Genomic DNA, 23,418 nt, shown 5'->3' with positions numbered 1-23,418 from the left:
TGACCCAAGCTGGTGACAGTGGGGTTCCCACACCAGCTGCAAGAGGAAGACACAGAAAAAGAGAAAGCCTCACACTGCATGGGTCTGAGCAAGGAGCACCACCTCCATCCTGCTGGCATGGCCCCACATGCTAAACCTCACACAAACCCATGGATGCTGAAGAAAGCCAAGGGAAGTATTGAAGCAATGCTAATGCCCATCCCAGGTTTTACTCCAGCATACCTGCTAGACCCAAAAGGTCTTTAGGTAACCAGGTTTTTTGCAAGGCATTTTATTCACCTGGGATTTAATGATATTATTGAGGGTTAAATTCCCACCACACCCTCCCAGAGCAACCAAGATAAATCTCTCCCTTCTGAGTGACACATCATACTCTGTAGAGGACTTGGGTCACTTTGTTCTTGCATAAGCCTTGATATGTATCATATGAATAGTGTCACTAAGGGCATGGGGACTGAAGCCAGTGAGGAGCAAAGTGCTGCTGTGTCCTTACCGTCCATGTTGCTGACTTTGCTGTGCTGGACTGCTGAAATGATACATCAAAGCTGTGAGGTCCTGGGTAGTCTGTGTTGGAAGGGATGGCTGGGGAGGGCGAGAGAGCGTCAAAAGTCGAGCTGGGCTGGGCATAAGGCGAGGGGGCCGTGACGCTGTTCTGTGCGTGCTCCGTGTTGTAAGGGCTGGTGGAGGAAGAGCCATTCTGGATCTGCTGGTCCATGCTGTTCAGGAGCCCCAGGTTTGTGTACTGCGGCTGGAGGCGAAGAGATGAACAGGAGTGTTAGAGAAGCAGCATTAGGACAGGCTGGCTAGACAAGGCATTGCCTTCACAAGACAGGGTACACAGCATAATCTCAGCACCACCGTACATGTGTCACACTAGGACAAAGACTTGCAAGGGATATCCCCCTCTTTACATCAGTGACTGAAACAGAAAGAAGTAAAGCTGCTCACAGTCACACAGTGGATCAACAGCAGAGCTGGGAAAAGAGCCTGCACACAACCAGAAGGTGATTCGCACGGCAGCAAGCCATCACAAGGAGACAGGCTTGCTATGTCTAGCAACACCCAGACAGACCTTTTCGGACGTACTGCTATAACCTGATAAAAATCAGCAGCTTCATTACAGAGCAACTGGCTCTAACTTGTACAAGGCTATATCGTCTCCAACAGTCTCGTGTTCTACATAAAGACTGTTCCTCTTCCTGTGGATCTGATTCCGTTACACACAGTGACAATGAGGAGAAAGGCAGAACTCAGTATGACAGACGGGGATAAATTCCTAGGCGACGTGGAAAAAAGCAAATGCAAAATTTTCACATTCATTTAGTAGAGGAGTTGGGAAACATGCAAACATCTGGAGCAAAACTTTGGTTTAAACACACAGAGAGTGATTCTTCACAAAGTCCACAAATAAACATGGAATTTTTTGCCACAAAATGTCGCAATACTAAAAGACTACCGATATTAAAAAAAGCAGGAGACAAATTCTGCTAGAGAAAAATCCATCAATACAAGTGTATCTACACTACAGAATTCTAAAATTCTGAACTACAAACAGTTGGAAGCTGGAAAAGTATCATGGAGAAAGTTACACAACTACCACGCATTTTTAATCCTCCAGAGGACATGGCACTGGCCACAGTGACAGGGCACCAGACAAGCGGTACATGGGGTTCAGTCAGGTACACAGTCTCATCCTTGTTGTGTCCAAAGGGCACTAACTGCACCCAGCTTAGGGCAAGCAGCATCCGAAAGGTTTGTGGTACCCATTCCCAACAGCTCTGGGCTCAACCAGGAACACACACCAATAAAGGCACCTGGTTCTGTTAGCTGCTGACACAGCAGAAGGGACTCAGGCTCCTCCGCTTGTCCAAGGGTCCAAGCAGCTCATGTCCCTCAACATCTTATAGCTTCAATCCCACCCAGAACCATCAAGCTCATCTATTTTCGAGTATTTCAGCCAGTCTGCTCATAACTTCCCTATCTTTCCAACAGTTGTTCCTTTTCCAGACAACTTCTTATCAGCCAAAAAGCAAAGGTTCACTGAATCAGCAGCAACCACAAGGCCCATAACAAAAAGCTTTCCCAATACTAGGAATCCCAGCAGCCCTACTGAAGCTTTGAGCAGCACAACACTCCTCTAAGGACCTGAAGGGGAATGGCACAAGCTATATGCTGAGCTCTCCTAGGACTTTGGACAAGCCATTTAACATCCAGATTTACCAGTCATTTCAGCCACAGAGGAAAACAGGGTGGTCCCTTTGCAGGGATGAAGGGTCGGTCCTCCCTGTGCCCAAAGACTCTACACTCTCAGCTGTTCTTCCAGAAGGGGAGGAATTACAGAAATTTAAACCTCCTATTGCAGCTCTTCCTTAGGTTTCTGTTTCACTGGAAGAGGCTGGTATTTTCTGGGGTTTTCATTAAACACTGAAGGTGAGGCTGATGGTCTGGGATCTTCAGTGAGGCACTTGGGACCTTCCAGAGATGGATCAGCTTGCGACTAAGAGCTGGGCTGTGAAGCGGAAGGTCCGGTGGGGAACAGCACAGGGGACTTCATTTTGGAAGCTGGGATGGGCTGCAGAGAGAAGGGAGGGCTGGCTCCCTCCCTTGCTCTGTCAGCAACGCACTGTGTCCTTGGGCAAGGCACCTCACCTCCCCCTCCACCCTCAGCCTACTGCAGGCAGCAAGGTCTGCAGGGCAGGGATTGCTCCTCACCATGTAAAAGCACTGCACTTAATGGGCCTCTGCTTTGTCTGAGGCCTGTAGGCAGCAGAGTAATAAAAGCAATTACACACTGAGTCCTAATCCTGGGTGAACCAGTGACTCTCTGTGTTGCCTCAGGTTACTCATTTGCCCTCCCTGCCTCAGTTTCTCCCTCTGTGTCAGTGTGGATGTTATAGATGCACAGCACCCCTGTCAGATAGGAAAGCTAATATCTGCGATTGGACTCATTGCATGCTAGAGAGCTGACAAGGGAATGAGTGATCCAGACTTGTTCTCCTTCTCCAAAAGGAGATTGCAGCTTTGGCAACGCAGATGACAGTTATGTCTCATCTCCTGCAGGCTATTCAGTCAACCAAGACCTATTCAACGGACTTTTGGTACATGTTTTCCCTTGAGGCTAGTTCTGTACAGAAAGAGCCAAAATGCTGATGTACTGTACCAGGAACAGTTTTTTACCTGCTCAGTAATTCTGCATTTAATCAAAAACAACCCTCTCTGCCCTCCTACCCCAGAATACCTTAGTAAGACCTGAAGACTTCTCAAAAATGTAGAAGCATCACTCAGTTGTTTCATTTCTCATGGAGATTACCATCAGACACACTCCCTAACCAGCAAATGATGAAAAGACAGCTGTGATGAAAACAGTCTCCTAAACCAGCTCAGACATACAGACAGCAAAACAATAGTGTTTCAGCTTTCACTTAAAAACTATTCCCTCTAATCCGGGCAACTTAAGCTGATGGAGAAAGATGACCAAACAGGCAGTCAGCATTAACAAGACAGCACAGTCTGGAAACGCTGAAGGTGCTGCCTGGACATCAATTAAACAAAAATAATAAAATAAGTGTTCTATTAAAATGTGAGATATCCTTACGAGAATCAAAGATCCTTTTCATTCCTTTCAGTCCAGAGACCATCTGTCTAAATGTTATCAGCAGAGCAGCCATTCCACTGCATTTATACACTGACATGCCACAGTCAAATGCCGTGTCCCCATTTGCTCTTTAAATAACTATTAATCTCCTTGCACTTATCCTCACGCTGACACAAGCAGCTGTTGGACTCCCCTTCTCTTGCTTCGTGTCCTACCAGCCTTTCACCTTCTCTAGCCCCTTGTTCCCCTCCCCAGGCAGGTGCTCCACCCCGGTGACAAAGCCAGCCGCTGGTCTGCACACACACAGCACTAAACCCCGTCTCGCAGCTATGCCCCAAGGCAGGTGGGAGAGTTGTTTGTGCTCAAGGGGTCAACATCTGAACTGCTTGCAAGGTTTTGGAGGAATCAGATAAGACCTTGGGAGGCACACGCCTTCTGACAACAGGACAATTAGAGGGGCAAAAGGCCCGGGAAAGGCACACGCAGGAATTCACCCACCAACACAAGGAGGCCCCTTGGCCCCAGCAATGCTGGGGATGGCAAGAACAAAAAGAGGCTGCAAATTCAGTCTGAAAGGTATTGCCCCCCCAAGAGGGGTCTGCAGAGCGTGTGTTTGCACACACGTAGCTTCCTTTCACCATTTACAGAAAGAAACACAACAGCATTTAATCCAGAAATTAATTCATGGCAAGTTTGTAGCCCAGAATTTAACACAAGCTCATGTTTTGCTGTGAGGTTGTTTTAAACAACTGCAGAATGTAGCCCCACCACCAAATCCTGATAGAAAGAGAAAGCTATTTGGTGGAAAGAAGAGAATTGCACGCAAAGATGAAAGAACAGATTATCTAATTTTCAGTGCCTTTTTCACTATTTTGTTCCCTCCATTCAAGTTTCTGAAACTATTAATATCACTAAAGCATTACAAAAACCTTCAGGCAAGTTTAACTGCAAATAGACCATGCACTTCTGAACATCATTTCAATAATGTATCTTGAACTATCAGTTTCGCTTCCTATATCCCATCAGCTTCACTTTTAGGTTTTTGTGCTAACTCATGCTTCTAGATTAGGAGAAATGCGGTTGCACTGGAGAGGCTGCTGAATGAAAGCCCAGACTGAAAACTGCAGAGCTGTTTAAGCACAGTTCTGCTGCTGGGAGGCTAGGTCTCCCCAGGGAACACGGTGGTCAAGGTAAAGCAGAGCCTCTCCTCTGACCCCAGCAGCTCCGGGGCACTTGCCACCAGAGGGCAATGCAAATGCTCCATCACACGGCAGAGCTGGTGTGTGCGAGGGAAGAAGCCCCAACCCACCCAAACTGGGGTTCTACTCATACTGCCTTGCAGTTAAGAATCCACCTCCAGTTCTCTGGCCACAGCCCACTTTAAGCCCATTGTGTTAATTAATAAGGTTCTGAGATAGATGTGCAAAAAGACCTCCGTATGAAGGCATGAGGGAAGCAACTAATGCAAGTTAAGAAAAGTTCTCAAGGGGACTTCCACAGCAAAAATCCCCTAAAATATACAGCACCAGCTATTAACTACCCAGTTACCAACATTTCAGAGAGAGTTCTGAAATTTCCTTCGCTTGAGAAAATAAAGGAAAAGTTCTCATCTTCAGGTGTAGAACACCTGGATGCCTCCACCCCTACCAAAACCCTTCTCCCTAACACCAAAAGAACAAGCATGTATATCGTGCACACCTACCGACTGCATTTTAAGTTTTCACCACTGGATCTGTGCAGCTCAAGAAAGAAATGAGATGATGAAACTAATAAACTACCACGGTTATTAACAACAAAAAGATTTGCACAGGACTTTGCAAATTTGGTGATTTGTCCTTAGCTGCACCACAGTGACACACTAGGGCTAACAATTGCAGGACTTAGTAGGAAGCAACTTACAGCAACATTTCAGTGCTGGACCAGGGAAATATTCAGAATTCTGTTGGAGAACAGTTATCTTAAAAGTGGCAGAATAAATGTTTTCCACAGTGCTTGATGCCTATCCAAATCAGATGACACACACCTCAAATATACCCAGAAAGAGAAATCCTTTCAAACCTTCCTGGCAAAGGATTTTAGTAGGTGGAAATAAGTCACTTAAGCTAAACAGAAAGCTAAACAGAAGTGCTTCTATCACAGTTATTAACCAAGGTACTGCTGACTCTCAGTTGCTCAGAAGGCAGCTGATACAATACCCAATGTAGGTGCTCTGCTTGTGCCACTATAGAGCAGTGCCAAGAAATAAAGGGCTCCACCCATGGCCCTCAGCTAAGATCAGGGCTGAAGCCAAGACAGCTCACTCATCACAATGAAAGCTGTGATTTCGTTTTCCTTGCTACCCTGTTTTCTCATTAAAAAAAAAAAAAAAAAAAAAAAGAGAGAGAGAGAGAAGGACTAAAATATTTCTTTATGAGGAACAAACTCAGTTGGACGCTGCTCTGGTCCCCTACAAGCCACGAGGGGAAGATGTGTACAGTCATTTCAACACCAGCTTGGCAGCACTCCCTCCAGCTCCACTTCTAAAATGAACACAAATCCTGTGGGTCTATTTTGAAGAGGTTTTTCCCCAGAGCTACTGTTCAGGACTCGGAAACCCTCAGATAAAATGATAATGTGCATCATATACTGAATGTGAAGAGCAAGGGAGCAGATAATTTTGGTTGAATCAAAGATATCAACAGTTACCAAGATAGGTTCCCAGGCACTATAACAGAACAAAATCTGATTTGAATAATCCTACTGTTGGGACACTACCTTTTCCAGGAAGAGAGAAGGCTATTTCCCATCCTAGTGGTGTAACAGGTTCCCAGTGTTATGGAGTGCATGGAAAGCCCTGGAGTCAGTCACTCCCATCATGGCTATGAGACCTGCTGCAGCATAACCAAACAGCATCTCCTTAGCTCAGTCCCATCCTTAAGCAGGGAAAATAAATATTTCTGCATACTCCTGTATTATTTAGAAGGAAATCTATTTGAGATTTACAGAGCTGTGCAATATGTACAACCACAGTAATTTTAAGAAACTAAATTTAAGACTAATAAAGAAAAAAACATACTTCTTCCAAAAGGAATAAAAACCAAAACCCCATGAGTGACACACACAATTTTCCTGCACAGGTATTTCATGTTAAGTAGTAAGATAACCCCAGCAGTTGCCTGGACAGCTTCCAACACCACCCGAACACATAAGGAAAGCCTAAGGAAAACAGTCCTTCATTTCAACCATCTGGGGAGGAGAAAAAAAACAAAACAAAACCAACCCAAACAACAACAGTCTCCCCACCAAAAAGCCCTCAACATTAAGTGACCAACTGAAATCACACCACTATGTTTAAAGTTCAGATACACAAGCTTAAAAACTTCACTGCTCTGCCCACTTAAAGAGCACCCCTTCCCTCCCAGCAGTCACCAAACAGCCCTATGGCCCTACGGACAACACACCACATACATCAAACAGGAGAGATCAGTGCACATCAGTAATTTGCAAACACTATGGCTTGTATACTGGGAGGAGGAAGGAAAGCCTGTGTGCTTTTCACTGGGATAAGCCATTCCAGTATGCACGTCATGCCACATCTACACCCTTTAGGTTTACAAAAGCAGCACAGTTTTAAGAGTCATACCCAGTAAGGCTGTAGACCATGTGTCTCACTAAGACACAGTTCTGCTGAACTCAGCTAAACTTCATGTTCAAGTTTAAGCCTACAAATACCTACCTGCATATATGGAGTTTGAGAATGAGACAAATTAATGAAAAGCAATGCAAGGGCAAGTTTCTGTCCACCCATAAGGGCTGTAAGCTTTGGAGTCATCTTGTTCCCCCTAGCTGTAATTGTTTTCCTTTTTAGCTAAACTCTGAGTTTTGCCCCTTGGTTAATTCATTTAACTCAGTAAGAAGTGTTTTTCAGCCAGAAGCAGGGTGCCTTTTAAAACAAGCACAGCCCAAAGCAGGAATGCCTGTAATTCCTGACTTCTACCACCTGCCACAGGTTCAAGTAAAAGACCTTGTCTAATTCAGGGATTATCAGAATGACAGTGCATCCCACTTTACACAAATATTAAGGCTGGACATCCTACATTGTGAACATACTTCTAAATATTTTCCAGTGTATATGAAAATAATATCACTGACTTCCCTAGAGCAGCATTTTCAGCTCTTAAAAAAAAAAAAACACAACAGATTCTGAATTAGGTTTTCAAAAAAAGTTCTACTTGCATAGAAAACAACTTGGTTTCTGAAAGTCGGATCATTTTACGGTATTTAGACCATAAGGTCTTCCTAAAACATAAAAAACCCCTCTTTCACGAACATAAACCACTTTCATTAGAGTATCTAGGCTATGCTTAGTTATTTTGAAAATTCAGACAGTTTAGAACAGGAAAAGTCCAAGATCCACCCCCCCTGCAACACAGTCATTTCTTGATCCTGAGCTTGTGCTCAGCAATTTAATATGAAAACATATAAACAAGAAAGAGAGGAGGAAAGAAAACCAAGGAAATCATATAATCTCTACGAAATGCATGAAATCATGAGACATTAGAACTCCATGATCTTAAAGGAAATTGATAACCCAAACAACTCAGCTTCCTAAAAAAGTGAAAGAGAGGTCAAGAGTTTCCTACATTCTCCTATGACCAGCTGGACAACACAATGCCAACAAAGATCTGAAGAACCATAAACTACAGACGAACTGCAAAAGCACCCCATCATGCTCCCAAGAGATGCAAACATAATGAAGACAAAGACCAGCATCAGAAAAACTAGAAAAAGACTGCAAGATCTCAGCAAGGTTTTTTTTGCCTAATTTCAGTGGCTGAGAACAACTGTAGGGACACAGCTCGTCCAGGTGCCCAGAAATCCTGTGTTCTGAGTTTGTACAACAATGTTGAAAAGTTGGATTAAAAAAATAAAACTTTAAACATAAGAGGAACCAATTAAAATACAAATGGGGAAGTGGGGAGGAGAAGCAGGGGCTGGAGAGGAAAACTCCAGTAGTTGATTAAGGCTGCCTTGTTTCTTGAACTCTTTACTGGACGGTAACCATTGATGTTATCAGTCATTTCAGACATGCAGCATTTTATTGTGTTGAGAGGGCAGTGTTAGGCTGGACAGGATATCTGTGTGTCATCCACAGTGAAAGGCTGCAGACATGGTAACCACCAAAGTATGGCCAAAGGGCACAAGGACAATGAATAACCAGGGTCAGAATAACACCAGGAGTTGAAGTTAGCTCCCAAATTCATCACACTATGCTCAATAAAATCAGAATGCATCATCTTTCAGACACCAAGCTAAAGTACTCCAGCTAGGTAGCATTTTAGTCAGAACAAGAAATTAAGATCATCTGCAATTTAAATAAGTCAAGCAGTTAAACACATACCAAAAAGAAAAAAAAAAAAGAAAAGAAGAAGCCACACACATAAACCCCCCACGCCCACTCTTTGAAGCGTGGTGCAACTACGGAATATAAGAATTCATAAGAAGAGTTATAGGAGGGCAAAGGGCAAATTAAAACATGTTAGAGCAAGCAAAGGAAAAGGGTTACACGGCACCATCAGTCCTTATAGACTAAAAGAAAGATCTACTGGATTTTCTATTGTATTTGGCCATTTCAGCTGTCCAAATCAGGCAAGAAAACTTCTGGATGATACTCTCAAAAGCCTGGGACACCAAATAGCAGACTGAAAAGCTTTCAAGGTTGAGTCAGGGAGTCAAGAGGACTGGATGCCAAATTCTGATTATAACCCAATTGCAGAGAACAAAAGAAGGCAAGGCTTTGCCTTCCAACACTACTTTTTATATTAAGGCAGCTCCTGACCCGCACCAAGCTGGCATTGCCTGCACCCAAGGGATCTGCTGGGGTTCAGTACAGCAGCACACACACACACACACACACACAGGCAGGAGACTCCCCTAAACACCCAGCCTCTGTGGTATATGTCAGAAACAGCTTCATATCGCTGCTGCAACCCACTCAGAGGTGAGCAGGAGTTGTATATGGTGTTTTCCAAAGATGCCAGGCTGTGCATACAACAAATCCAAAAGCTGCTCTTTGAGAGGGGGGTGTGTGTGAGAGTATACAGACACAACATGCATGCAAAGGTAGGGCTTCTTCCACAGCAACTTTACTGCATCAGTTTTACAAACTTCAAGAATATTTTCCCCAATTTAAATATTGAGGAATATTTAATATTTATGTTTACATTTTTATTGAAATATAAATGAAATATTTTTAATTTTAATATTTAATATCCAATATTTTCAACATTTAAATCACTTTGCCACATATTCTGCACACACAGGATTTCCAATAGGCTCTCTGGTATGGGACCTAATGTCTTAACAGCACAACTAAACCCAGTTTTCAGTACTTCCCTCCTGTCCAATACTACTGATTTCAGCAAACACCAAGACACATGGTGCTATGGTCACTTATACAAGGCACAGCTTCAGAGATTAACATCTGAGGTACTCCGCTGGACAGACCTTTCCCTATGCAAAGTGAGAAGCTGACAGGTTCATTGTTCATTATGGAATCACTCACATTAACAGAAAGATGGAAACATACTCTGCTAAAACAGACTTGCCATAATTTTATTGGTTGCTTCTTGCAATAAGCAAGTTAGCTAAGCTAACTGCAAGGAATTTCTCATTATTCCCCTCCCCCAGTTACCCTGATTCATGTGATTTCAGCGGCCAAAAGACAGAAAGGGGTTCTTCCAGATTTTTTGAGTAGCAACATACCTACTCATTTCCATTCAATACCACATTAAACTCCCTACCCCTCCAACTTGAACATTCACGGTTCCTTTCAGACACACAACACAGCAGACAGACCAAGGCTCCTCTCAACAGCTTTCCCACCCTACTATTCAAGTAGTAGTTTCCTGTTTGCGAAGTATTAGATCACACCTAGCCAATGTATGTTCTAGTTTCCTTTTTAAGAACTTCTTGCACACTTTTCTGCTGCTAAAAGAGGGTGGAGGGAAATTTACTCATCTATTTCCTTACAGTCACCACTAGTGCTCCTGATGTAACTGATTCCTAGGATATGGATGAAATGCACAGTAAAACTGCAGCAGTGAGAAATCACAGTAGAGGCTTGCAGAGGTTACTGAGTCTCCAAGACAAACCTGCAGAATCCAAGTTTTACAGAGCAACCAGTCAGAATTTTATTATGTTCTTTGAGCAATCACACCCCAAAAAGAGACTTTTGTGATGCCCAAAGACATCGTGACATTACCAAAAACATCCAAAACAACTAAGCAAAATGATTAAACACTTTGAAGCCATTTCCCATACAGCAGAGATCCACTTGCTGACTCAACACTTTTTTTGGCATCCACCTATTCCTATTGTTCTGTTCACCCCCGCTCCTGAGGCACTGTGCTCCAGCTCTGTGCATCATCCCCTTATGCAGCTGGACTGCAGCTCTGCAGCACAGGGATTTCTGCCTCAGCAGCACAGCTGAAAAGCCCAGCACTGCACCTCCTCCCTCTCCCGATTCCCAGAAGTCAGCAAGATTCTTTGTATTTACTTCCTAGATGTGGATTAAAACTGAAAGATTCATATCTGCCGAGACACAATCCATCTCTTTCATTCCCAGACACTACCCCACCATAAAATATTTCCCCTTCCCTCCCTAAACTGGGCGTTTCCTCCCACTCTCTTGCCCTTGGTAAAAACACTCATCTTCTTGCCATCTTGAGGAAGTTGGACTCATCTCAAATTTCACCAGGTCCCCTTGTATAGCACTTCCCAAAGTCCTTGGGGGGAAGTTTAATCCGGATCCAAACTCTGGAATCGATCCCAAGAGGCTGCTGGGCTCCAATCAATGCATTAATTTTCAAACATGCTCAGCCTTGCCACTTGGGTCCACTTCCAAACAGAGCGGACAACTGAGCACAAGCCCAGAAATATATCACACCTCGAGCCATCTATTCTAGATACTGACACGCACATCCTGGCTAAAACACTAGTCCTTTAGCTGTACCATTAAGACTCCAGGTGAAACAGCAGTGACAGGGGATTTGCAGAAATACAAGATACCATTGCGCGTTCTTGGATCAACTCCACAATCGCTCAAACCTAGTACAAATCAAAAAATAAAATTCAAAAGGAACAACAACAAAAAAGAAACCACCAAACCCCCCCTATCTCCCACATTTTGCTGATAACAATGGTCAGTAATGTTAAATACAATCAAGTTTAGATTAAAGTTCCCAAAGAGGATACAAGTTTACTTTGCCAAGGCCAAGGAACTGAAGCTTTCATGTGTCTTATCTACAACTTCCTGAAAAGTAGTTTCTCACTGAGTTTGCTCCTTATATTAGAAGCCTTACAGAAGTAAAAGCTCAGTCACCTTAAATGTCATCCTGCTCTATTTGCTCCTTGCTCAAGGTAGCTGCAAGCAGCTAAGCTAACCCTGGAAAGCCTCTGATAGGCTCTTCTTCAGAAGAGACCTGGGATTCGCCCCTAGGAGCCTGTGTGTTTATAAGAAATAGTGCAGAGAAATGTAGGGGTGAGCCTTTCTTCTCAGCAGCTCACAGCTAAATCATCACTTGCAAAGTCTTGTTCTGGGCTGCTCTGCTGAGGCTTTATGCCATGGTCTGCTCCTACTGGGAAGCAGCTCTTTAATCCATGTGAAAGTTACAGGTTCTCCTCCCAGCACAGCAAAGCTCTGATGGGAAGCTCTGTTTGGGAGACTAAAGACTGGAGTATTTTCCTCAGAAATCATTTACTACTATAAGTGAAGAAATCAAAACAAAACAGGAAGTTTTTGGAGAACAGCAAGTTTATTCACCTGGAGAGACCCACCCACATGCCTAACCATGGCTGGGCTCACGTAACACTCTAAAGATCAGGGCCTTGGACAGTTGACAAGGGACTGCAAGGCAATCGTGGCACTGAGATACAAAGAATCTAGAAAACGCATCCAGGGGAAAAAAAGTTGAACCTTAACACTCTTGGAGAGAAATTGTTTTCCTCTTAATTCCACTTGATACCAAAAGTGACTTAACACTAATCCAGGCCAAGTGGCACAAAGAGCTTGAGCTCACTTCCCTGCTGGAGAGGATGGAGTGAGTGTTGCTGTTAGTGTACGAGAAGCTCCTTTCCTTTCTCATGATTTATGCAACCTTGCTTTAAAAGAGTTGCATTCATTTTATTGCCTACTCTGCACATTCTCAAGACGCGTTGGAGGCAGTGCCAGAAAAATAACAGGGTTTAACAATGTCTAGCACAAATCCATCGGTGCAAGAGCTCCTTTCTGAAGCGTTTCCAGATTTTTTTTTTTCAGTGGGAACATTTTGTAAATAGAATTTAAAATTTGCCTTGAGCCAGGCAACACCCACTTTTATTCAGCCCTTCACGATAATGAAATAAGTAGTTTCTCCACTAGTTATAACCGTCTTCCAGAGGAAAGAAAGTGTAAAGCAAATGGTTTACACCCTCTCACAGCCCACATCCACAGCTTTCCTGTTGCAGAAGCCATGTCTTCTTCATAGAACTAGTGATGCTGTCTCACGGTAAAGAGAGCCACAACTGGGAATAAACCCTTCCACTAAGCATAACTGGACAGACACAAGTCAAAAGGCTGCCACCAGATGGGCTGAAACACACAAGGCAGAAAAAGTTCCTTTCTGTTGTTTCTCTGTGCCCAGAGAGGGGGGGGGAAAGGCAAAATTTCACTCCACTTTAGCCCATTAGTCCATTATTAAAAAAGACATGGAAAAAGAAAAGAAAAATAGCTCCTGAGAAGGTAGGCAATGACATAACTCGGCTCATGTTGGAAGAAATCAGAAATTTAGTGTTGGCGACATTGTCAAAGAGTCAAACCATCAGACCGATAAAAATAATCAGTCAAAACAACAGTTCTATTCCCCAAGGAAAAATCATGAACAAAATATGGGGAGATATGTATGGGTACTTTCATCCTGTCTCAACCAAGGCCAACTTACAGAAAACAAGTTGGATCATCAGTTGCAACCAGTTCAAGATGTAAAACGTCCTGACCGCGCTGCAATGGCAGCTCTTTTTCATCTCTCACACTGAAAAACTTTTCATTCTAGAAAATACCTAGTATTAGTTTCTTGCCAAATGAAGCAAGTAACTGAGATCAGCTGTTCCTAATTTCATACTGCTTACTAATGCTTCTTTTGAGCATGGAAAATTGTAAAATGGAGATGCAATTTCCAATCTGATGTCTAGCATAATTGCACGACTGTGCAAACCCCAAAGCATGACTGTTACTGAGCAGTACCAACACTTGACACACAGCCAAACTATCCTGATTTCTGCATAGGTACTGCATGTCATAGACAGTTAAAGCTGTGCAGATGGTCGAATGTCATCAGGTTTCATTTTTGTGTAATAAAGCACACATTTCATTCTTTCCACCCACGTGCAGGTTACAATCACTTACTTCTGGGCAACACCCATAGCCTTAGACTGCTGAGGTCCCATCCCTCCACCTTAAAAGCAAGGAGAGGATTTCTCCAGGTAAAATCCTCAGTTCACTGCTCAATATGGAGGTCACATTACCTCTACTATCACAAAAAATTTTTGGTACCCTGTGATAGAACAAAAAGCCATCTATTGCATGACAAACCTGCTCCAATGAGGGGTTGGACCTTTATTGGAAACATACCCAACTCTTACCCTTCCCTGTGCTTCTCCCCCAGTGTGATCCCTTTGTTCCAGCTGAGAGGGAGATGGGAGCACATGGGAAGAGGCAGGTCAGGTCTTGGCTTCCTATTACCCATCTCTCTAGACTACTTCACCTTCTTCATTGGCAAACACAGCATTAGCATCCACTTACTCTCTCCAAACAAAAGATACATGCATATCTGACCTTAGCCTTTTCTACCTCAGGTCAAACCTTTGCAACGGGAATGAAGTTTTAAAACCTCTCAAAGGAAAAGGAACCTGGTTATACAGGGCCTGTACATCCTTGCAGAAGACCTTTGCAGCCCAAGGATAAGACACATGCCTCACAAGCCTGCACAGATGTCATCACATGACAAAAACTTGAATCCCGTAAGTGCAATTACAGCAAAACCAAAGGATGAACACAAAAGAAGCGTAGCTGGAATTCCAGTTGGACACCATCAGGGAACACAATCTCCCTATTCCTTGCTCCTAATGAAAGACTGTGCCCAAACACGTGGGATATTGATAATATTTAAATAATGAGAGGCCACTGGAAGTCATGGCACTCGTACCTGAATCCTGCACAGCTCAGGGAGAGGTTTTCTCTCACAGGAACCGAGAGTTGTCTGCCTGCTCAGAGCCAGCAGAACTCAGAGACATCATCACAAATAGGAGGAGGAAGGACCAGGAGAGAAGGTCGAGTTTAGCCAAGACCTTCTTCCTTGAGAAACACATTAGGCTTTATATAGCATCTATCCAAGTGCTTTCACCAAGATGTGGGGTACAGAGGGTACTGCACAGATAAGCCTTTCTTTCTGGTACCTCCAGACTGCAGGAAGGGAGCAGGTGGGCTGCACTCCTGGGCAGTGACCAGGCAACATCCCTCAGAGATTGCTTCCTTTACCCAGGTCTGGCTGAGGGCCACAGAGAAGGGGCACTGGGAGAGGAAGAGCCTTTGCCAAATGCAGTTGGGGTGCTTAGTGCCATGTGGCAAAAACAGCCAAGGAATGCCATAGCTTTATCCTCTGGTAGTTCTGAGCCAAATCCAGGCTGACAGCAAGGATAAGCCCCAGTCATACTTCTACTGCACACCAATGAAGCTGATGCTCAAAAAAACCCCCTACATCTCAATTCCCAGATTCCTTAACCTTAAGCTAATGTTTGCTAAACCAATATCCCAGGACAGGTGCAAGAAACATTTTTCTCACTGAGGAGGTCCAGCTCCCTCAGGACATCTGTCCAGGTTACCATGGAGTCCCACATGCCTGCTTCTGCTAAAAGAAAGGACTCACATCCAGGGCACTACAGCCCAAACACAGGCATCTGAATTAGTATTTTAAAAGCTAAGATGGAAAGGAAGAACAAAACCAAAAATGCACCCTTCTGAACAGGCCATCCTAACCCTCAAACTTATTTGCAGCCATCTATATTTAGTTTTTCTCAATTTCCAGTGTGAAGGAATGCTGCCAAAAAGCCATAAAGCAGTGCACAAGTTCTCTTAGTATAAAAGTAGTTTCCCCCCTCCTCTCCCAAAACTACGATAAAAATCTTAACGGAAAGAGATTCTTTAATTTGTCTCCCACAAAGAGCAGGAAGATCTTCGGGAAGGATGACGGATATAATCAAAAGTCATGGCACATATTTCTTATCAGTGTTTGAACAAGATGTGTTTATTCTTTTGGCAGTGATTTAATTTGATTTTAGCAAACACTCCAAACTCTGCGTCATCATCTCAGCCAAACTGCAGAAGAATCCAGAATTCCTAAAGGGAATCTCTCTTGTTCTCATCCTCCCCTCCCAGCACCCAGGAAACCTGGACAAGACCGGACAAACTTGCAGATACTCTCCTTCACACCCAATTCTGTGCATGCTTCCCCACAAACGTTTGAATACAACACAAAATTCCAGATGTGGAGATGAGGTAGGAAGACATAATGAGATTCAAAGGGTTCCTGTTCATCAGCACCTCATCACCCTATTATAAACACCCCAGTCTTTTCACATCTACTCATAAACACACAAGAAGAGATCTCCAGGGTCATCGAGTCCAGTGCTCTGCCAGCAAAGAGCTTCATCGTTCTTATAGCTGACCCAGATCAAATGCTGAGTTAGATTAAGCTGGAAAAGTGGTTGAGGCAGGTTCCACCTCTAGCCTCTCAGAGCTGTGATTCACTTCAGCACCCTTGTTCCCTCTCTCAGCTTTTCTCAGGGAGATTTTACCCATTTGGGAGGAACACCTCATCTCACCATGGCATTCAGCACCACGCTTGCGGGCACGGGCGCCGAAGGGCTGTGGGCGATGGTGTGAGCTCACCACCCTGACCACGCAGCCCGACCTGGGGCTTGTGCAAGGGTCGGTTCCCAGGCTGCAGGGAGGAATGCACCGCACAGCCCGCGGGTGAGGAGGGCACAGCTCAGCATCTGCAAGCAAGCAGCGAGCAACCTGGGGTGGCTGGGCAGAGCACCCCCAAAAAAGGGGGCTTTGGGTGAGAAGAGACTCCCTGCTCTCCATTTTAAAACTTAGTTTTAGTAGGGGAAAAAAAGAAAAAAAATTAGATAAGTTTTTGTCCGTTTTTAAACCCAAAATATAGTCTATACTAAGTTTTTCATGAGTTGGTATGGCTGCCTTGTGACCAACCCAGCAACAGCTCTGAAATCTGAACTACAGCAAGCACCAATGACAACAAAGTGCTGCTTCTATTTGCACAGTGAGAGCTTTTTATTTTTACTTTTTTAAGGAAACCATGCCAAAGCCTACTTCTTGTTTGCAAGCTTAGGATGGGCGAGGTTCATCATCACCAATATATTTTTTTAATTGAGCATTAACAAGTCTCCCTCTCTTTTGAGACGAGTCATTAGCAAGGCTGCTCTTCTTCAGAAATGAAGCCAAGTCAATGCTAATCGAGTTTTCCCTCCACAGCGTACAACGCTTCGCTGGATGAACAAAGTCGGTGCACCTTGCTCAAATACAAGGAGGGAAAAGCGAGGGTGGGAGGAAAAAAAGAAAAAAAAAAATCCAGAGCTAAAGCCTTTTAAAAACTTCCCCTGACAGCAACAGTGACGAGCAGCATTTAAGCGGAGCGAGAACGCTCCTGAGCGCATCGCTTCTGACAGATGAGCCCAGCAAGTCAACCATAGGGACTCCACAGCCCCACCGCTGCTATTCAGCGAAAGTTGATCAGATAGCAGCAGACAAATAACACCAAGCAAACACTCCAAGAAGTGCTCTCTCCACATTTAAGAGTTTATAATTAACCTAGGAAGAGAGAAAAAAAAAAAAAAAAGAGTCGCCCGTTTGGGTCTCTTGCACGGCGGCAGCAGCAGCACCCACACGCACTCCCTGCGGAGGGGGACAGGGAGAGCACACTGGTTTCAGTTTACCCCTTGCTCTCCCCGAGTCGCAAACCCGCCACCCCAGGCGTGCAAGCCCCAAGTGTGTACTTTTAACACGCTTTCCCTCGCTAGCTATCGCATCTCCTAGCCATGCTCTTGGCCTTTCAATTTCTATTTTGTTTCCTCTTCCAAGAGGCTGAGCTCCTGTCTGCTTCGGGGCTCGTACCCCATGCCCTGCACTTGAAGCCTTTTCACCAGGAATACGCGGGCGCACACTCGCGCACACACAGAGGAGCTGTGGCTGCTTTGCCATTCTGGCAAGTGTCAACACAGCTGCTGTCTCCGCTGGAATGTAAACCAATATTGTCGTTAGATCTCCCTCAACCCCTGGTAACTTCCTGAAAGATTTGCACAGCGCGTGGCAATTCTCCCCACTGCCACCTTTACAAAGCATCGACCCAGCTGGTTAAAAGCCATTAAATAAATAATTAAAAAAAATTAAATCTAAGCTGCATCTGAAGTTTGCGTTCCACTCACACCCATGAGGTGGAAAGGGCTGTAGAAAGCAAAATGCATCCACTCTACACACGTTCACCCTCATATAATATGCTTATACAAACACCCTGTAGAAAATACCTTGCTGCTGCAAGTTACAAGGCAAGGTATTAACAGCACTGAGTAAAAGAGTTACTGGTGTGGACGCTAACGCAGCATTTGCAGCACAAAACCTTTCTCTGCATGTTATTTTACTTAAAAAGTAATCTAAGAAGGGATTTATAACACATTTTTGTTATTTCCTAGATACTATCCACTTTTAACCACAAGCAGCAATTTTGGCAATAAAAGACTCGTAAAAGAGTTATAATGCAGTCAACATAGATAGTGTTCAGACTGCTACAGGAATGCAACCTGTGTGCATTGCCCACCATAAACGACTACCTTGCCTTGCTTCTCCAACAAAAGAAAATTGTATTTGGCTGATCAAGGTTCCCAAAACAAATTTGCTGTCCCAAATATAAAGACTTGAAGTTCACTCTCATTCAGATATTTAGCCCAAACTCTTCCCATTGTAAAATGCAAAAGTTTCAAAAAACAAGTGTATATTCTACATCTAACTTCAGGGGTGAAGAAATTGCACACATTCACTAAAAATAAAAATAATTAGCGATATCATAGCTCAAACCTAGAATCCTTACCTCGCTATACTGGGACTGGGCATTGTTTTCCAGGTACAACATGTTAGCAGTCAAATTGATCAGTGCTGCTGTTCTTTCTTCTGGCTCCAGGATTTTGACAAACACCTCCCACCCCCTAGAAGACCCTAAAAATATGTGATGCTACTTGGAAGATAACAGGACTCAGAGTGTGCCTCTCTGCATAATTGAAGTTTCCCTTATATACCTAACCATAGGCAAGGAGGAGGAGGTGGGGCTCTCCTGCCTTACCTGTCCAATCTGTCAAAGTGCCACCTGGAGTCCTCCACTCCAATGGAGAGAGGCCTCTCCCAGCTCATTAAGTAGTTAGAATTCCTTATCACCAATCTCTAAAAAGCAAAGGGAAGGGAAGGGGGGGAAATGGACAAAAAAAAAGAGAAAAAGAAAAAAAAGATAAAGACAGACAAGGAAAAGAAAGGAAACAATAACTTTCCCCTGTCACTTTTCTACAAGTTTGGGAACTCAAAAAATAGCCATGAAGTTGCTCCAAAGGAGCCCCTCTGAGAAACTTCCCCTATTTATTTATTTTCTGAGAAGACTCCAGGATTGTTTTTTTCAGGTGCAGGCTTTGCTGCTACCAAAGCCCAAAACGTTAGGGAAGGGATTGAGATGCAATGCTCGACACCGGCGGTGCAGTAACGCAGCCAGGTACCTGGCTGCTGCAGTGTGCAGGTTTGGGATAAAAATCCCAAGGAGCTGAGAATCAATCACTGGTTTCACGCACCAGAATCCAGCTACATTCTCCATCATCTGTGTGCTCTCATACATGCTTACAGCCAACAGGTCCTGTGTTCACAGGGCATCACTCCAGCTACGTTTTTTCCCCTCCTTTGCACTTGCTTCTAACTCACGCCAAGGAAATGTTAAAAAAAAGTAAAAAAAGCAATTCATCCAAAGGGACTCACGATTTTGAATTAATATATGGGAAAAGTTTTTAGGTACTGCTCAGTAAAAACCAGCTGGATACTGTGCCCACAGCAAACTTTTCAAAAGTAAGAGCACTTAGCTGAGACTCAATCTGTGCGAGAGCAGAGCGCGCAGACGGGCAGATCGCAACGGCCCCATTGTGATTTTACTCTGAACAAGCAGACAAAATCCCCCCATCCTGTCCTAGCGTCCCAAGCGGAGACATTCGGAGCGTGCCGGCGGTGCGAGGTCCGCGCTGTGCTGCCGGCAGCTCCGGCCGCCCACCCGGAGCGGGGCTGGATCACCCCGATCCACTCCAAAACACCCCCGTGCGAGGGTTCGCCGAGAGAGCGGGATGCACGGCGAGAACAAAAGGCAGCTGCTCCCAAAGAGCAGGGTAAGCAAGGAGAAACAAAACACCTTTTTAAAGAGGTGGGGAGGGGGGGAAGAGAGGAAACCAAACATCCAGATCAGAGCGCGGCCGCCTGCCCGCCCAGCCTAATGACAGCGCTCCCTGGTTTTATTTGAGGACCTGTCGTCAAGCAGACCCGTGCCGGACTGCCGAGCACGGACTGCGAGCGCTCGCAGAAAACACCAAACCTCCCACCGCGAGTGCTGAGCGACCGACCCACAGGTGCTTTGTAGGGAGGGAGAGGGGACCCTGGCAGGGCTGAAACCCACACACGGCCTCAACACCTCCCTGAAGCTCAGCTTCTGCCCAGGAGCTGCTGCTGCTCCCTGCCACGCCTCGCCTCTGGGCATCACTTAACCCCAGCTCTCTGAGCACACAGGGAGGGGACTCGGGCTCACAGGGAGATGGAAGCAAGCGGGCTGTGCTTCTCACAGGGCCAACAGCTTTCTGGGCTGCCTTCTTCACCACACGGCAGTCCCTGTGAATTAAAGGACATTGCAAGCTCACACGAGCCTTTCTCCAGGCTAGAGACAGGCAGCACAATCGTAAGACTGCCACTAATAAAATGGAGCAAAACCATCTTCAGGCAGGAAGCAAAACCAGAACAAACACAGGGCAGAGGATCGCAGTACCCTCCTTCCCCCATAGCAGCTTCTTGCCACAAGAAGCACGACAGGGGTCTGATTTAGCTCCCACCCTGTGAGCACAGTTCAACAGGGGGCTGCTGGGCACAAGAGCAAAAGGTTTCAAGTGTTTCCAGTGCACTTTACCAATTCCTCCTCACCAAGCACAACGCAAGGAGGCACTTCCAAGAACAGGCTGCAGAGAGGAGCACTGAGCCCTCTCCAGAGAAGGCAGAGCCCTGCCTATCACCACCAGCAACATCCCAGCTCAGGCTGAGGCCATGCACAGCATCAGTGTTCCTGAGTTACCAGGCAGCAAGAGCCTGCTGAGCACACAGATTTCCTACATCACAGGAAGAACTCAACAGAGCACTGCCATAGCCCCTTCCCCTCCTCTCCACCTTCCCCAGCACCATTTAACACCAGGGGCTATGCTTGATGTACTTACCTGACGTCATCCGAGATGGGCACAAGCCAAAAAGCCACACAAGTGCTAATCTGGAGATATAGGTAAGGCTTCCAGGGAGCAGCCACAGCACCCTTACCAACTAGATCTTTGTAGCAGCACTGCAAAGCTTACACAGAGCTGGACATCAAACCAGAAGTCACCTCTGGATATCTGTTGTCCAATAGTGAGGAAAAGTTATGCTGTGCTCAGAGGACTATGATCTCTAAATACTGTCAAATTTTTGATATTGCCCCACGAGTTCAAAATCTATGAACAGGATGGAGAGAGGACGAGAAGATACACAGATAAATCTCCCAACCTCAGCAAGTCATTGCAAAAACCTCTTTCATAGCTATGCTATCAGAAGATCCTCCTTTTCCAGGTCATTAATGCAGCATTGTTGTGCTATGTATCTGCCATCTTCTGTCCCACAGGTGGCTGGAGGTGGCTGTGGGTGAAGCAACACCCAGATAGAAAGAGATATGTGGAAGTTTATCCAAAGAGATCTGCATGTCAAACACGAGGAGAAGTGTATATAGCATGAATAAATTGACATGTCAGCACAAATCCCTTCCCTCTGTACACACTGCCCTGACCTGGCTCAGTATTTCAGAGGCATTAGCCTGTGTGGTCACCTTGAAGTGGATGCTGGACAAGTGGCTTTTTGCAAATCAGTCATCCACAAGGGACACCAGGAAGGCCACCACCACTCCAACAGGGGTGGCAGGAGGTAACAGAGACACTGCACCCACCAGCGCTGCTGCAGCCCAGGCACAAGCATACCCCTCTCATCAGTCCAGGGATCCAAACTTTGTTTCACTAGCTCCAGACTTAAAGATGTTCATAAGATGCTTTCCCTTGTCCCGTGGGCTGGTGTCATGCCTTGAATATTCGTACCGGCACTAATGGACAAGGGAAAAGCAAAGGCTTGAGCTTTTCTACCTTACCACCAGAAAGAAAAGCTCTCAGGCTCTCATTCTCTCCTTTTGTAGATGCAAAAAATTTCACATAGGTGAGCCTCCAACAACCTAACAGCAGCCAGGCAGCCTATCTTAGAGGTTCTCAGAGGAAAACTTGACTCCCTGAAATACCGTATGTTTAAGTGGCTGAGTCATAAAAGCAGAATGACATCCCCCACCTCCTCAGACTGAACACTCACTTTTCAGCCATGGGGCAGTGATAGTTACAATTTGTTTGAGCCTTCTGGACAGGTCTCCAAGGGAAACACCAACTGTAATGGTCTGAAGTCATGGCAAGACAGTCTTTGTAAACAGGTATGTATGCCTCATCACACCAATCAAAAAAGCAAACAGATTCAGGCAAAGGCCCTTCTTTCACATGTTAAAAAGAATTACTTCATATTGAGGCCAGATGAACAAGGTTTAACTCTATTCTTCTAGTCCAATAAACTCTCTTCCACCCTGAACAGAAAAAGAACAAAGTAGAAAACAAAGAAATCAAGCCAAAGCAGCAAGAGAAAAGCCTGGCACTTCATGCTTTGGATACTTAGTTGGATTGAATTTTTTTTTAAAAAAGTAGCTTAGCCTCAGGAAAGGAAGTCTCCTTAAAGCAATTTACCTCCAATACTGTAGGAAACTAAAAATAATAATTGCTAGTTAGATTTGAAAGTTTCAGCTGCAACTCTCCCAGGTCTGACTCAGATATTCTAGAAAGCTTCTGGCAATGCTTTGTGGCTCCTGCTGGTATGTTGAAGAACAAAGTAATACCCAAACAAGACCCCTAAGTTTCCAAAATGAGCTGTCGGCCAAGCCAAACTGCTGATTCAGGCTCTTTGTTTCAATGCTCTTTCTCTGTGCTGTTATATGGTTCATCCCAGTCTCTCGCACCAGTACCACGTGCAAGTTCTCAACCTTCCTGGTCGCAAGGTAAGTGCGCAAAATTGTGACGATTAAAAACGTCATGACCACAATTGCAGTGTTAATTGGAGATTGTGTAATTTCTCGTAGAAGGGGGGGTGTGTGCATGCACACCTGCCTGCATGTTAGATGGTTCATGCAGAATTTTCTGCAGATCAAAGAAAAAAAAAAAATCTGCTCAGATCTCTCTGCTCCTACAAAAATAGCATCTGGATCAACCGCGTCACCACGGACTGTGACATTCACTGAACTCAGAAATGTTTACAAATTAGGACTGAGATAACAGAAGGAGGAGGGGAAAAATAGAACAGTTTTTTGGTGCTGTTTTGTTGTGGGTTTTTTTTGTTACATCTGAATAAC

At 44.8% G+C, this 23,418-nt stretch overlaps 1 protein-coding gene across 6 annotated transcripts in view; it reads right to left on the bottom strand.

The window, feature by feature from the left end:
• TP63 (tumor protein p63) overlaps nucleotides 1-23,418 on the bottom strand; it is a 106,200-nt gene that overhangs the window by 48,757 nt on the left and 34,025 nt on the right. For 4 of the 6 annotated variants that reach the window (XM_064666211.1, XM_064666209.1, XM_064666214.1 and 1 more), the window contains one exon: nucleotides 494-748. In XM_064666211.1, the coding sequence (XP_064522281.1) occupies nucleotides 494-748 (255 nt within the window). Of the gene's footprint in view, nucleotides 1-493; nucleotides 749-18,774; nucleotides 18,951-23,418 lie in introns of those variants that run through there. The other 2 variants (XM_064666212.1, XM_064666213.1) reach the window with 2 other exon arrangements.

The sequence above is a fragment of the Pseudopipra pipra genome, chromosome 10, assembly GCF_036250125.1.
Source record: "Pseudopipra pipra isolate bDixPip1 chromosome 10, bDixPip1.hap1, whole genome shotgun sequence".
Classification (NCBI taxonomy): domain Eukaryota; kingdom Metazoa; phylum Chordata; class Aves; order Passeriformes; family Pipridae; genus Pseudopipra; species Pseudopipra pipra.
This window is presented reverse-complemented; position numbering and strand designations above follow the sequence as displayed.